Source organism: Leiobunum rupestre, chromosome 6 (genome assembly GCF_980474605.1).
Source record: "Leiobunum rupestre chromosome 6, qqLeiRupe1.1.hap1, whole genome shotgun sequence".
Lineage (NCBI taxonomy): Eukaryota > Metazoa > Arthropoda > Arachnida > Opiliones > Sclerosomatidae > Leiobunum > Leiobunum rupestre.
Genome location: NC_143389.1, coordinates 38,420,765 through 38,434,821, shown reverse-complemented (window position 1 = coordinate 38,434,821; position 14,057 = coordinate 38,420,765). Strand labels below are relative to the sequence as shown.

The 14,057-nt window shown below is 37.3% G+C and overlaps 2 protein-coding genes across 3 annotated transcripts in view; one reads left to right on the top strand and one right to left on the bottom strand.

Annotated features, from left to right (window-relative positions):
- The window catches only part of LOC149940845 (rho GTPase-activating protein 28-like), a 77,060-nt gene extending 70,592 nt beyond the window's left edge, over nucleotides 1–6,468 (top strand). The window contains exons 13-16 of the mRNA XM_090179380.1: nucleotides 177–485; nucleotides 552–823; nucleotides 5,181–5,302; nucleotides 5,583–6,468. Coding sequence (XP_090035506.1) covers nucleotides 177–485; nucleotides 552–823; nucleotides 5,181–5,302; nucleotides 5,583–5,671 — 792 coding nt within the window. The 3' untranslated portion in view covers nucleotides 5,672–6,468. The remainder of the gene's footprint in view (nucleotides 1–176; nucleotides 486–551; nucleotides 824–5,180; nucleotides 5,303–5,582) is intronic.
- Nucleotides 6,469–6,491: 23 nt separating this feature from the next.
- LOC149940844 (transmembrane protein 205) lies at nucleotides 6,492–8,590 on the bottom strand. 2 transcript variants are annotated; one of them, XM_090177161.1, is made up of 4 exons: nucleotides 8,134–8,590; nucleotides 7,695–7,888; nucleotides 7,451–7,611; nucleotides 6,492–7,376 (listed from the first exon to the last, which is right to left on the bottom strand). In XM_090177161.1, the coding sequence occupies exons 1-4, from the start codon at nucleotides 8,193–8,195 to the stop codon at nucleotides 7,083–7,085; spliced, it is 711 nt and encodes a 236-aa protein (XP_090033287.1). In that variant the 5' UTR covers nucleotides 8,196–8,590; the 3' UTR covers nucleotides 6,492–7,082. The 2 variants fall into 2 exon arrangements, with proteins under 2 accessions (XP_090033287.1, XP_090033288.1); XM_090177162.1 differs by lacking the exon at nucleotides 8,134–8,590 and adding an exon at nucleotides 7,951–8,043.
- Between the last annotated feature and the right edge of the window lie 5,467 nt (nucleotides 8,591–14,057).

The window sequence follows — 14,057 nt, the reverse complement described above, 5'->3', positions numbered from 1 at the left end:
TTTTCGGTTGCCATGGCAAAACTAATGCCCATTGCAACTTTTCCCTTGGTGAAATTTCATGCTACCATAAAGTCTACATACCCACCTAGTTTCAACAAAAACGGTGATTATCACCTCGGGTAGTCACCTCGTCAGTTGTAATTTAAGATTTAATTAAATAGCTTTTTTTCTAATAGAGGTTATTGGAGTTCCTAGAAAGAGTCTCCGAAATGGAACGGTACAATAGAATGAATGCTCAGAATTTGTCGGTCATCATGGCGCCCAATTTATTCCCTCCGGCCCGGTCCAGTCGGACGGGCCATGGCCAAGAAATCCACAAAAAGGACATTAATCAGGAAATGGCCTTGGCGACTAGGACGGCCACCATCACTAAAATGTTACTCAAATACAAACAAGTACTCTGGACTGTTCCGCTGCCGCTACTTAAACAAATTCGCGAACAAAACGAAGAACTGTCCAAGACGCGACTTGGCAAAGAGCACAAAGTAAACGTTTTGGCGGCTATTCGCGTTTGTTAATGATCTTTTAATACCGATTCACCATTTTTAAAGGGTTTGAAGTTATTGCATAGAAAGCCCAAGGACGATTACTCGAAGCCGAGGAGTAATTCCGATTCTTCCGGTTCGGAGAGGAGTAACAGTATTAGCTCGACGAGTCCTTTGACGGATTCCAATAATGGCAACAAGTCTATTGCCGTCCAGCTGGAGTGCGATCGACGAAGGGTCTTCACCGTCAGTTTATACGGAGCCTTGACTGTTGGGTCCCTTTTGGAGAAAACGTTGGAATCGGCGGGGGGTTGCGGAAGGGAAAAGGTCAATGGAAGGTGAGCGCTCAACGGGATGACGGTTTTTTTCTCAAAATCCTAAGCCTTAGCACGCGGTGTTATGGTAGTTGTGTTGAGTTTGTGTTGCATTGGTTTTTGAACCGGCCCTGTTAAGGCCCTTACGCTGTCACGTTGTGTAGCGCAGTGCCAATGTCACCAGCCCTATTATAGGGATACAAAACCTTTTTTTGTGTGTCTATCCAACAGGGTTGTTCAAAATGCATTTTGAAAATTGAATTCTCTAAATGTAAAACGTAAAATGATTTTTGCAGCTCATAATAAAAATGCGAATTAATTATTATTAAATAATTAATTACTAGTTATTAAATAATTATTTAATAATTAGTAATTATTTAATAATTAGTAATTATTTAATAATTAGTAATTATTTAATAATTAGTAATTATTTAATAATTAGTAATTATTTAATAATTAGTAATTATTTAATAATTAGTAATTATTTAATAATTAGTAATTATTTAATAATTAGTAATTATTTAATAATTAGTAATTATTTAATAATTAGTAATTATTTAATAATTTTAATTATTTAATAATTTTAATTATTTAATAATTTTAATTATTTAATAATTTTAATTATTTAATAATTTTAATTATTTAATAATTTTAATTATTTAATAATTTTAATTATTTAATAATTTTAATTATTTAATAATTTTAATTATTTAATAATTTTAATTATTTAATAATTTTAATTATTTAATAATTTTAATTATTTAATAATTTTAATTATTTAATAATTTTAATTATTTAATAATTTTAATTATTTAATAATTTTAATTATTTAATAATTTTAATTATTTAATAATTTTAATTATTTAATAATTTTAATTATTTAATAATTTTAATTATTTAATAATTTTAATTATTTAATAATTTTAATTATTTAATAATTTTAATTATTTAATAATTTTAATTATTTAATAATTTTAAATAATTACTAATCAATTATAATTTATTAATTACTTAGTATTGATAATTTATTAATTACTTAGTATTGATAATTTATTAATTACTTAGTATTGATAATTTATTAATTACTTAGTATTGATAATTTATTAATTACTTAGTATTGATAATTTATTAATTACTTAGTATTGATAATTTATTAATTACTTAGTATTGATAATTTATTAATTACTTAGTATTGATAATTTATTAATTACTAATTAATGATAATTACGTAGATATTTCCAAACTATCCTCGCAGCCAGCGTAGGAAATAAAGCGGTGGCACTGTATGAATGTTCGTCTGCTTCTGAGTAAGTATCGCCATCTATGATTACTTGGCAGTAAATAGTAGACGAACTTTCTCTACAAAATGCAAAATAGTTTCCTAGAAATTCAAAATGTTAAATGCAAAATACCTTTTTTAACTCAAAAAATGCAAAATGGTATTTTGCATTTTCGAAATGCATTTTGAACAACCAAGTGGATGCGGGCGGGTTACCGTGGCTGGGCTATAACGCAACTGGTTTAGTATATTCCCTCCCACGCCTTGTCCTAGTAGTTTCGAATCTAATCTCGCATCCAATAACGAATGACCTGTCCATCTGTCATATCTATTTAAACTTGGAAGTATAAAAGTTACTTTCTGGCGGTTATAACTGGTAGCTGACTGCATCTTTGAGTCGGTTGACCCCTTGAACCTTATAATTTTCTTTTAAGATCGCGTCATTTAAAAGGTGATTCACTCTTCACGAGTTAAATACTTATCGGTACGAAATTATTCACTTAACGGGTAACTTTACCATCCCAAAAACCACTCGTAATTTTCACTTAACCAAATACCACCCGTAATTTTCACTTAACCAAATATCACCCGTAATTTTCACTTAACCAAATACCACCCGTAATTTTCACTTAACCAAATACCACCCGTAATTTTCACTTAACCAAATACCACCCGTAATTTTCACTTAACCAAATACCACCCGTAATTTTCACTTAACCAAATACCACCCGTAATTTTCACTTAACCAAATACCACCCGTAATTTTCACTTAACCAAATACCACCCGTAATTTTCACTTAACCAAATACCACCCGTAATTTTCACTTAACCAAATACCACCCGTAATTTTCACTTAACCAAATACCACCCGTAATTTTCACTTAACCAAATACCACCCGTAATTTTCACTTAACCAAATACCACCCGTAATTTTCACTTAACCAAATACCACCCGTAATTTTCACTTAACCAAATACCACCCGTAATTTTCACTTAACCAAATACCACCCGTAATTTTCACTTAACCAAATACCACCCGTAATTTTCACTTAACCAAATACCACCCGTAATTTTCACTTAACCAAATACCACCCGTAATTTTCACTTAACCAAATACCACCCGAATTTTCACTTAACCAAATACCACCCGTAATTTTCACTTAACCAAATACCACCCGTAATTTTCACTTAACCAAATACCACCCGTAATTTTCACTTAACCAAATACCACCCGTAATTTTCACTTAACCAAATACCACCCGTAATTTTCGCTTAACCAAATACCACCCGTAATTTTCACTTAACCAAATACCACCCGTAATTTTCACTTAACCAAATACCACCCGTAATTTTCACTTAACCAAATACCACCCGTAATTTTCACTTAACCAAATACCACCCGTAATTTTCACTTAACCAAATACCACCCGTAATTTTCACTTAACCAAATACCACCCGTAATTGTCACTTAACCAAATACCACCCGTAATTTTCACTTAACCAAATACCACCCGTAATTTTCACTAAAACCATTTACTAATTACGGGTGGTATTTGGTTACAAATGTTTTTTCTCTGCCGGTTTGTTTCGCAATGAAAGAGAGTTGATTTCTAGATTTTGACAATTTTGTACTACCTTTCTCTTAATTTGTCGCGATTCGATGTTTGATAGGGGACACGGAGAACACGCTAAATTGATATTCTGTATTCGGATTTGCGAGTAAAACATGAACAAATTTAATAAATTTTCGCAAATTTTAGTTTTTTTGGCGAATTGTTTGCCAAGTTATCTTAATTTTTTTTAAATTCCGACTTCTTTCGAGCGGTAGTGTAGGGCTCTAGATACAAAATCCCTCTTCGAGAGTTGGTGGGTAGACTATACGCTAAACATTTGACTAACGAAAAATAACCGAATAATCCGAAGAGTGATGTTCTGGCGATATCAGTGAAGTAAACGTACCCAAGTACCTCGTTCGTGCAGTTGGGTCACAATTCCTTAATCTCTCGGCTTTAGACGACGAAAAAAATTCGTCTCGCTTGCCAAGTACCTAAATCAACCTCTGATTTATCAGTGTGTCTTTCCAACGTGACATCGCAGGTGCTCGGATATGGAAAAAAACGTTAAGTCGGTGTCCTTTGATAGCTTCCCTGAAGCGAACGCGGGTTCGTTGGGTTCACTATTAAAATTATCTCGCCGTAAGTCGCGATAAAGGGTTGAAGTTGCTATCACGAGCGGATTTCTGTTATTAATGGTACGAAAGTAGAATCCTTGATTGGATTTTCCAAAACTCAAAAAAGTCTAAGCCCAAAAGATCAATTATATTAGTTTTCTAAACTTACAAGGAGACGACCCGAGGTGTTACACACCGATTTCGTTCAAACTCGAGGGATTCATGTAACTTGAAAAATCCTAAAGGGAATTTATTCAATGGGTAACGGTTTTGCCATGGCAACGAAAAATGTTTTTGACAACGTAAAATGGAAATTTTTCCTATTTAAGCCATATCGATTCATTTTCGCCCATTTGGTTCAATTTGATCAAAATGTGATCAATTTTGATGTTTTTCGTCAATTTTTAAAAAAAAAATTTAATTTTGGTATTTTAAATTTTTTTCAATTTTTTTAAAATTTTTCACAGGGGGGGGGGACCCTTGGAATCGGTCCAAGTCCCATGTTATTTTCCATGGGAAAATTTCCATTTTATGTTGTCAAAAACATTTTTCGTTGCCCATTGAATAAAATCCCTTTAGGATTTTTCAAGGTACAATCAATCCCCAGAGTTTGAACAAAATCGGTGTGTAACACCTCGGGTCGTCTCCTTGTTAGTGTAACACGAACGTCTAAGGCCTAAAAAATTGATCTTATTTCGTTCTTTGTAAACAGAATCGCTTTAAATTTGCGTTGTATATTCATGTAGATTTTAATCGCTTTTTACGCTCGATAATCTTACACTTGTAGTTGGTTATTTTTTCCTGGTTGTTTTTTTTGTGGTTGATGGTTTGGTTTGGCTTGGATTTATCTTTTGGCTTTGGTTTCCTCACTCCGGTTTCGGTCGAAAAACGCGCAATGTTTTATTAACGCAGCGACCATTTTGACGTTTCAGGACAAGAGCTTCCAGTTTGGAGAATTACTATTACTCCTCCATTCCTTCCGTAAACAACGATTTGATCCCATCGCTCAGCACGCAATGCGGACACGCCTTGTACGAAGTTGGAGGCAATATTGGTAAGTGGATTAAAACGCTCAGGGAATGTTAGAAGTGCTCACACTGAAAGGCATTAAAAGTCTCTAGGTGACTTATTCCTAGTGTGGTGCCTTGGGTATTATTATAAATTTGTTGCTAAATGTTGTATAATTTTAACTATGCAAAAGCAAATGAAATCATACCAATAAGCAACTGAAATCCTACCAATAAGTAGACATATTTGTAGGTTATTTGAATTTTACAACATCGACATAAACAATAAGTTGAATGAACAATTTTCTAATTAAATAATTATTTCAGGTCAAAGGAAACTTGATCCGAATGCCCGTATTGCCATTTTGTATAAAAATAATCCCGATGCAGAGTGGATGGTTAAGTGTGGCTTTTAAAATGCTCTACGGAGATGTGTAGACAACTCTACAGATATCTATTTCCAAATCTTCCACGAATCCCATTAACTCCATCCACTACGTTCATATGAACAATTTACGTTTAAATCTAGTACCTATATGATCTTCCATTATGTTTATTTAAGTCGTTATTGTCCGTTTCCGATATTAGAACTAGTAGGGCCAAAGGTAGAAGTTAAGAGAAAGCGAGAAAACGTCTTGATTTACCTCCTACCTTCAGATCTATTAGTTCAAATAGCGTAAACCTTTTTCTATACTTATATTCGTACCTATTTCTTCACGTATATTCTACATAACTTCTATATTTTTCTAAAGTTTATATAATTCTATCAATTGTTAAAATGTCTTCGAATGTGGGAAGGATCTAGTCAAACTTAAAAGGTTAACATAATGTATTCAAATATGTGCAATGCCCTAAGTATGATACCATTAGTCGAGAATTCTATAAATCGAACTCGACTTGAAAGTCTCGGAACAATTTCTGTTTGCTCAAAATACGAATACAGTCAATTCAAGCTATCCGCGTGGATTTACCATATAGTTAAAGTTTATAATTTAGCTATTAAATTAACTTTTTGTTTAAAGGTAAAATTGTCAGGTTTATACTATATTACTAGATTCTTTATTTGGTACCTGGATGTAGTTAATAATTTACCAAGCTCTCCTGTCCCAAATAATAAAATGAACGAAACCAAAATATAAATATTTTAAAACTATAAAATTTTATTGTTATATTTTGAGCATGAAATGTCATAAATTTCAACAAATAAATAAGTGTTGTTAAATACAATTCATGAAAGACAAATTTAATAAATACTTAAAAAACGTTCTTTGCTCGTTTCATTTCAGTCCGAATATCGGCCAAGTTACAATTATATTTACATAATTAAATACATAATGCTTATTAACAATACACAATAGTTTCCGACGACGAAAAAATAAGCACAAAAATCTCACTACGATAATTTGGGCGTATACATTTTTCGAAAATGCTGCGAGCTTGGGATATAACCATCTCACAGCGTTTAGTATATTTAAAAATGTGGATATTTTACTGGCGGCGTGATGACATAGAGTAGCCGAAAGTGAAGACTAGCTTTTATGGCTACGACCTACGCTGATCGTGAAATTTACCCTACTCATATTAGTACATGAGCGCGACTGACTGGATCATTTGAAGGACTCATCTCGGACATAAACATCTCGATTATTTTTGGGGAGTTTGCTAACGCTATTTTCGATAGCCGCTACCGCCTCGTCTACTGTTGATAAAGTTGACCGTAGAGGAGACGCTGGATGTCCGATTCCAGGGGGTTTATACTACCGGAAGAAAGTCTCGTACGACGTCTCTGTGAGGCGTACGCGATTTTATACGTTTTGTACGCGCCGTTCACGTCATTAAAGCAGCCAATTTGACGGCCAAGTAGTACAAGTGGAAGGTGTTGGTTCCAACGGCTACCAAGTTGGCCATAGCGCAGATGCCATGCAGTCTACGGAACTTCTTGTGCAAGTCCATGTACTGATTGTCGGCGCGCAGGACCCCCGGATCGTGGCGGCCAATCTCGTTTCCGACACCCGCTCGTTTTTCAAAGTGTCCTCTGGCTTCCATCGTCCTCAGCATGGTCGGGACCAAGTAAAGACGGACTGCCAATTCCGTTAGAAAACAGATTGCCAACGCCCATGTCTGGATAAGGAAACATATAGGTCAGTGATATAGATCGGTGGCGTTTAGAATTCGTTTGGAAAACGGAAACATACCTGTAGCTTAAACTGATAGCTTTCTTCTTTGCTCTGACATCGAGCGTAAGCGGCGAGGGTCACGAAACCCAGAATAGCGTTGACGAAAAAGTACTTCGGGAATAGGACTTTCTGTACTTTACCGAAAATGTGCCTCGGTAAATTGAAGAATAGGAAAACGCCTGTAATTCCGAAAGATAACGAATATGAGCGTTTGGAGGGAAAAGGTTTCAGATTGTCCGTGATTGCGGTAAAATGATCTTACCAGATATGAGGGACATCCAGATTTGAGTTCCGAAGTGAGTAGCGAACGAACCAATGTAAAGCAAGCCAATCAGCGTGGATGGTTCCGATCTGGTCGTGGCGGTTTTCTCCGCGGGGAATAGGAAGAAGGTTAGGCAAAGAAACGTGGCGAAGGCGAAGACCAGATGCGCTGGCGGTGATATCCTTAAGAAAAGCCTGCAACGGTAGAAGGCTTATTAGAGTTTCCTGTTTCGCCGCTATTGGATATTGTTAATTACAAATATTTCGATACGAGAATACGTTCCATTTTTATCGCAGTTATTGGGTTCGTTCCGTACCCGGAGGTATAGTTCAAGGCTTCTCGATTCCTTTCTACGTTGTTCCTAATGATCATTCTCTAGCGCGCTCCCTCGTCTATCGAAATATTTGTAGCGCATTGCGTCATACTAAAGGATACTTACGATATGTTGAATTTTCTCGGCGAAGATGTGCCGTTAAGTTTCTGTCTCGTCCACAGCATCATATTTGAAGCGTTAATGATTCCGAAATCCCTCGTGTGAAAATGCGTCTTTTGACTTTCACGGTTGTTAGAGTTCTGTCCCGTTGCGGTATCCGAAGTTCGTTTCAACACACGCGTCCTCAAAAACGCGTCGATTTTTTAAAAAGTTCTGATACGGCGAAAACCACGGAATTTTTGATAAGTTCGGGCGTCTCGTTGGTGCGACCTTAAGGCGACATATCAGGCATCCGAAGCACCCTAGTTAAAGTTAATCGTCTTGGACGCGTGATTCTCAATTTACCTGGGACCGAATAGCGAACGCGTCTTTCACGTTGGATAGCTAGTTTCTTAATGGTTGGAGAAGAGTTTGATAGCGAGACGTATTTTGGGTTCTCTTCTGAGGCAATATTTGCAAACGATTTGCAAGTACTGCACGGGCTCGAGGGTCCACTCACTTTTATAAGCATCGGGTGAACGGGCGTTCCCCGAGGGGTGGATATCGCTCCGTGACGTCACGCGCTTCCCTCGGCCAATAGACAAAAACCCATTAACTCTTGACGAGTCCCCCGGTTAGATACGCGCGCCAAAAAAATGAGAATACTTTTAGCGCGAAAACTCTTAGGCGTCACGCGCGAGGTGCTGGATGAGAGAGATGAGAATATAGACAATTCTTCGCGGAAGACACAACGCAGACACTTCTACTTATCGTTCCAAATACTTTCTTTAACCCTCCTTTACTGGAATGGTTTCTTTTTCGTGGTTTTCGAGGGGGATGGGATTTTTAATTACTAATCGTGGGTTTTTCTCATGAATGATTCAAGAACTGTCTCGTTTTACGGTAAAGTCGAGTCTGTTTCGAGAGAATCTCCAACTCGTTCTAATCGAAATCCCGCGCGATAACCCGGAGGTGTGAATGAAACTCCGACCAATGAAAAGATCGCCGACCATGCAGCACCCGCAATCCAGTTTCTGGTTGCCCGCGGAACCCAATCCAGGTACCCAAGGTCAAACCCGCGCCACTTCAAAAAAGATACCGCTCGTTTTTATATTTTTCTGTCGTAATTTGATGCGTTTGTTGGGATGACAGGGTGTTAACCTCGACCTTCGAGACGTATCGGATTTTCATCTTACGCGGGACGCAATGTCATTTGGTCCCCTCTTCATCCCAATTCGTACCCTCGAAGGGTTGAACAGCGTTTCTTTTCAGTTGGGTCATTCGTTATAATTAGTAGGTTATTTGTAGTTTTAAAAGGGCCGACGTTCGATCCATTTAAAATGAATCATTTCAAATATTTCCGGGCAAATTATCTAAAATTCATACCGAGAAATCGTTACGTATCACCCCATATTTTCGTCTAAAAACGATCATTTAAAATATTCCATAATTATTTAATCCGAAAAGTCTCGAGTTGAAAAGAGGTGACACGATTTGGAATTAACTCTTTCATTTACAAATAACTTTGAGGTTGTCGTTCCGGGTAAAGAAATAAATATGACTCGAATTTAAAATGGCGTTATTGGAATGACATCTTACCCGCTTCCAGACACGAAAATTTTCCATCGGTCGGCCTTTTTCTGAGCCGGGAAAAGATTTTGAGCGTATCCATTAAGGTAAGGTAATTAAAGTAACGACGATGGATGGCCTCCGGTGCTGCTGAGAAATCACCGATTTCATAGAATTGTTCGCGCTTAAACCCCGTTGTGTAATCGTCGAATATTTTAATGGCGTAGGTATATATTTTCGTTAAAACCATAATAAACATACGACAAGGCGCCAAAAACAGAAAAATTCCACGCGACAGGGTTTTTCCGTATTCGGTGAAAAGGTAAAAATTAATTCGTCGCGACGACTGCGCTAGTACTCGTACTTTGTGGGGGAAGGTGCCGAAGGGGTATGTATTCAATTTTTGATTGAAGTCATTAAAATATTTCAATTGAATTGTGTCAGGACGGACTATTACTCTTTGGAAGTTGTAAAGGTGTGTTTCTTACGTAGTAACTCGCCCCCCCTTCCCCCCTTTGCCATTCCTAAATGAATGTACCAGTAGTTTTGCGTGCCCTGAGCGTTTTCGGTTTGGAATTCCACTCGCACTCTAACCTTAACCACCATTAAGATGTCTTGATCCAAGGATCTTTACTAGAATACGAATGTCATCAGAGCTTGGGAATGAGGTAAAGTCTACTCTACGTGTATAGTATTTGGCTCTTTATATTGTATACCTTTACACGGCCAGAAATTAAAATTCTACTTTGAAAGAATGACTTTATTTATGCTCTCCATGGCAAACACTTCGCCTTGATTATTTTGGCGATTAAAAGCTTGTTTTTCAAGTTCAGGGTGTTTTCTATTTTTAGAATATATAATTTAATTATTAATTATTAATTGGCAAATATTATTAATTGACCTTGGGTAGCCGACATTTTTTGGTATAAAACCTTTGAAACTTCATTATTCCCTCGAAACCATCGTTGATTCTAAGAATTCTTCCTTAGGACATTCCGATCCAATATTGCAAATAGGAAATATTTTACATTTTAATTCCGCTATTGCAACGGAGTAATTTGCATCTTTGCACATACGCGGGATGTTTTTAGAAAATGTTATCATTGAAATATTAGTGATAGATAGTTGTAACAAAGTTCACGTGGAAAGCGAGTGTTTAGAACGTGTTAATATGCCACTTTTCGGGATGCGAGTCTTAGAAAACACTTGAACTCGAACAGCCGCTCTCTCTTCAGAAAATGCGTGTATCAATTAGGTGCACTCATTGAAGTAGCGGGCCTCGTTTTTGCTGAAAGTAGCGAATGAACCATCGCGATGACTTTGCAAAAACTCTTCGCTTAAGTGGCTCGTGGTCTGTCTTAAAAGTCAATACCGGTACTCCCTTGTTCTCCTGATTTTCGGTGTTTCTAAAACCCTCTTTCGTCGACTGTCGCCAAGCAGTCTGGTTTATGCCATTAGGGCTTCTTCTCCGGGATGGCAACAACCCCCTTTCTTTCCTGTCAACCCTGATTTACATCGTCGACCTCGCTACGGGCAAACTCTCGATATTTCGCTCTCTCTCATATAGATCTGGTGTTTAGCTTTTTTCTTTAGCGGCTCTCGTACGACATAAATAAGGCGGCTTATCTCGTAGCTTCAAAGCCATTTTTTGTAGTATTCCCGAGCGCCTATCGGTCTTCGACTACTCCAGAGCACCCGCCGTTGACTGCTATCAAAACAAGTCAAGAGCCAAGTGCAACGCGATTAACGATTTGGGAGGTTTCCGTCATGGTACATACCCTGGAAAAAAAGGAGAACTTGGTGTCCCAGAACCCGTACTTTGTTTTGGACATCGTTGAGGCGGCTTCGTTATTTCGCGTTTCTGGCAATTGCTCGCATTCTCGTTGCGTAAGGTTGTAAACAGTCGAGATGTAGAACTTTACACTTTTGGGAAGATTCGGTATGGCCGTACTTATAAATTAACGTCTCAAGTCAGGTCTTTAGTTGATTCAAGTAGAGCTATACGTTGCGCGTCCTATATCCGAGTTTCCTTCATACTCAAACGAGCTCAACCTCGAGTTTCGAGAAGGCTTCTTGTCGTAATGAGTTATAACTCTTCGCCTCAATTCGTATTTTTGACTGTTTAACTCGTGATTTTTATAAATTTATCTGATTTTAGGGTTTATCGTTTAGGTTTCATTATGCTTCTAGCGAGATCCGAGAGCGCGTAAAAGCTAAGTATCGCTAAAATTTCGCGTTTATCCGAACACTATGTCAAAAGAAAAAACTATGGGTATGTTTTGGGACGAACTTTATTTTCTCGATGGACCAAAATATTTGGAAAAATATATGATGACAAGATATCGTAAATGTGTAGCGTAGGAGAGCCTCTTTTCGCGGATTCTGTCTCCGCACCGTCTCATTTGGAACGCTTCCTAAACAGTCCATCATTCGCTCCTCCAGCAATCTATTTCGAAAAACGAACGACATGACTCGAAACAACATTCGCTAATGACGTCGAAAGACGAAACACGCCACCGCGTTTTACAAACAACAAAAGTAAAAAGGGGGAAAACTATCTTTTAAGATTTCAATTCCATCCTTCTTATCTGTTTATAGTGTTTTTGTTTTGCGAAAAGGTGTTCAAAACGGTAAAATGTAGTACTTATATATTTAATTACGTTCACACGTAAGCGGTAGAAAACGGTTTAAATCGGCTTATCCTGTTTCAACTCCTTCGACAACTCCTAGAAGTTAGCGAATCTTTGTCCCCCTATTTACTTTTGCTAACATCCTTCCCTTTCTTCCACTTGAGTCGTTGACAGTAACTAGTAGCGGTAGATCACTTCATACTTCAACCGCGAAAAGTGTTTTTTTCGTTCGTTTTTCGACCTTAGGCCTACCTTGGCTTAGATTTGCTCAACTTTCCGTTAGCTCTAAAAAAAACATAACCACAACCTTCGCTTAAATCCGTAATTAAAAAGTTAACGAAAATCTAGACATCTTTTTACTCTTAATGTTAAGAGTAATTACACGGCGGCACTTTATACCGGATTGCTTGTGGTAAATACAAGTAGTGGCTATTGCTAATTAGGTTGGATGTGAGAAAAATACTCGTCTACCAACTAAGATCTAGATTTCTAGCCGCGAACAAATTTCCAGCCAGCTGAACTTAAATATTTAGTTCGCCAGAAACGAGGTGTAAAGGTTGACATTTTAAAAATACTCTTCAGGCTGGTGTTCACTAGGGCAAAAACCCTACAACGGCGAGTATCGACGCAAAAAAAATTACCGTTAGCCTTAGTTTATATTTTAACTTTGGGACGAACAAACGTTACGAGCGTAAAGAAGAATACACTAGTGGAAACTAAGCCAAACTTATTTCCACTCGCGTGCGTAATAGTGTATCGCATTTCTTTTTGCGTCGTCGCTTACCGTCGCGACGTAGCGTTTTTGGCTAAACCAGCCTGGTATGTTATTTTCTGTACAAGAGTTCCTTTTTTAATGGAGGAGGCTTAGTGTTACTTTTTGTACAAAAGTTCCTTTTTTAATGGAGGAGGCTTAGTGTTACTTTTTGTACAAGAGTTCCTTTTTTAATGGAGGAGGCTTAGTGTTACTTTTTGTACAAAAGTTCCTTTTTTAATGGAGGAGGCTTAGTGTTACTTTTTGTACAAGAGTTCCTTTTTTAATGGAGGAGGCTTAGTGTTACTTTTTGTACAAGAGTTCCTTTTTTAATGGAGGAGGCTTAGTGTTACTTTTTGTACAAGAGTTCCTTTTTTAATGGAGGAGGCTTAGTGTTACTTTTTGTACAAAAGTTCCTTTTTTAATGGAGGAGGCTTACTGTTACTTTTTGTACAAGAGTTCCTTTTTTAATGGAGGAATCAATAGATTCTGGCGTACTAGCGAACCAATTTTTAATGAAAGAATGGGCGATTACTTTATCCAATGTTTGTACGCGTTACGTCACGAACGATGTTGACTTTGTTGTCTGTTTCGGTGACATGGTCGCCACACTGTCTGAGTGCGTTCTTCTTCTAATAGTCGTCTATCGTGGAATGGAATGAGGAGGGTGTGCGACTGTTTAGAGGTTTAGAGTAAGAGTAGCCAGACTTTGCGTAAGATGTCGTGAATGAAGTGTGTGTAACGTACAATGCGGCTTGAGTTCATGGCTACGAGCGAGCGCATTCCAGCGAATGTCGAGTCATCTCGACGCCTTCTTGAGCTCGCGCCCGGGACATCTCGACATCAGGGGACCACGTTCTCATTCGGTGCTTGAAAATAAGTTTTCCCGGTGGTCAACATAACAGATATCTCGGTTCATTTACATCATAATTAACTTTCTCGCCCTTTTAAATGTGGGATGTTTTAATTTTTTATTATTTCCGACGATTACTTTGCCCTGA

Bases quoted from the DNA above. Each gene is read 5' to 3' on its own strand.
- LOC149940844 (XM_090177161.1), bottom strand. From the start codon at position 8,195: ATGATGCTGTGGACGAGACAGAAACTTAACGGCACATCTTCGCCGAGA. The intron at 7,889-8,133 runs GTAAGTATCCTT...CTACCGTTGCAG, and splicing joins CCGAGAAAATTCAACATATC to GCTTTTCTTAAGGATATCAC. The intron at 7,377-7,450 runs GTATGTTTCCGT...TTCCTTATCCAG, and splicing joins GCTATCAGTTTAAGCTACAG to ACATGGGCGTTGGCAATCTG.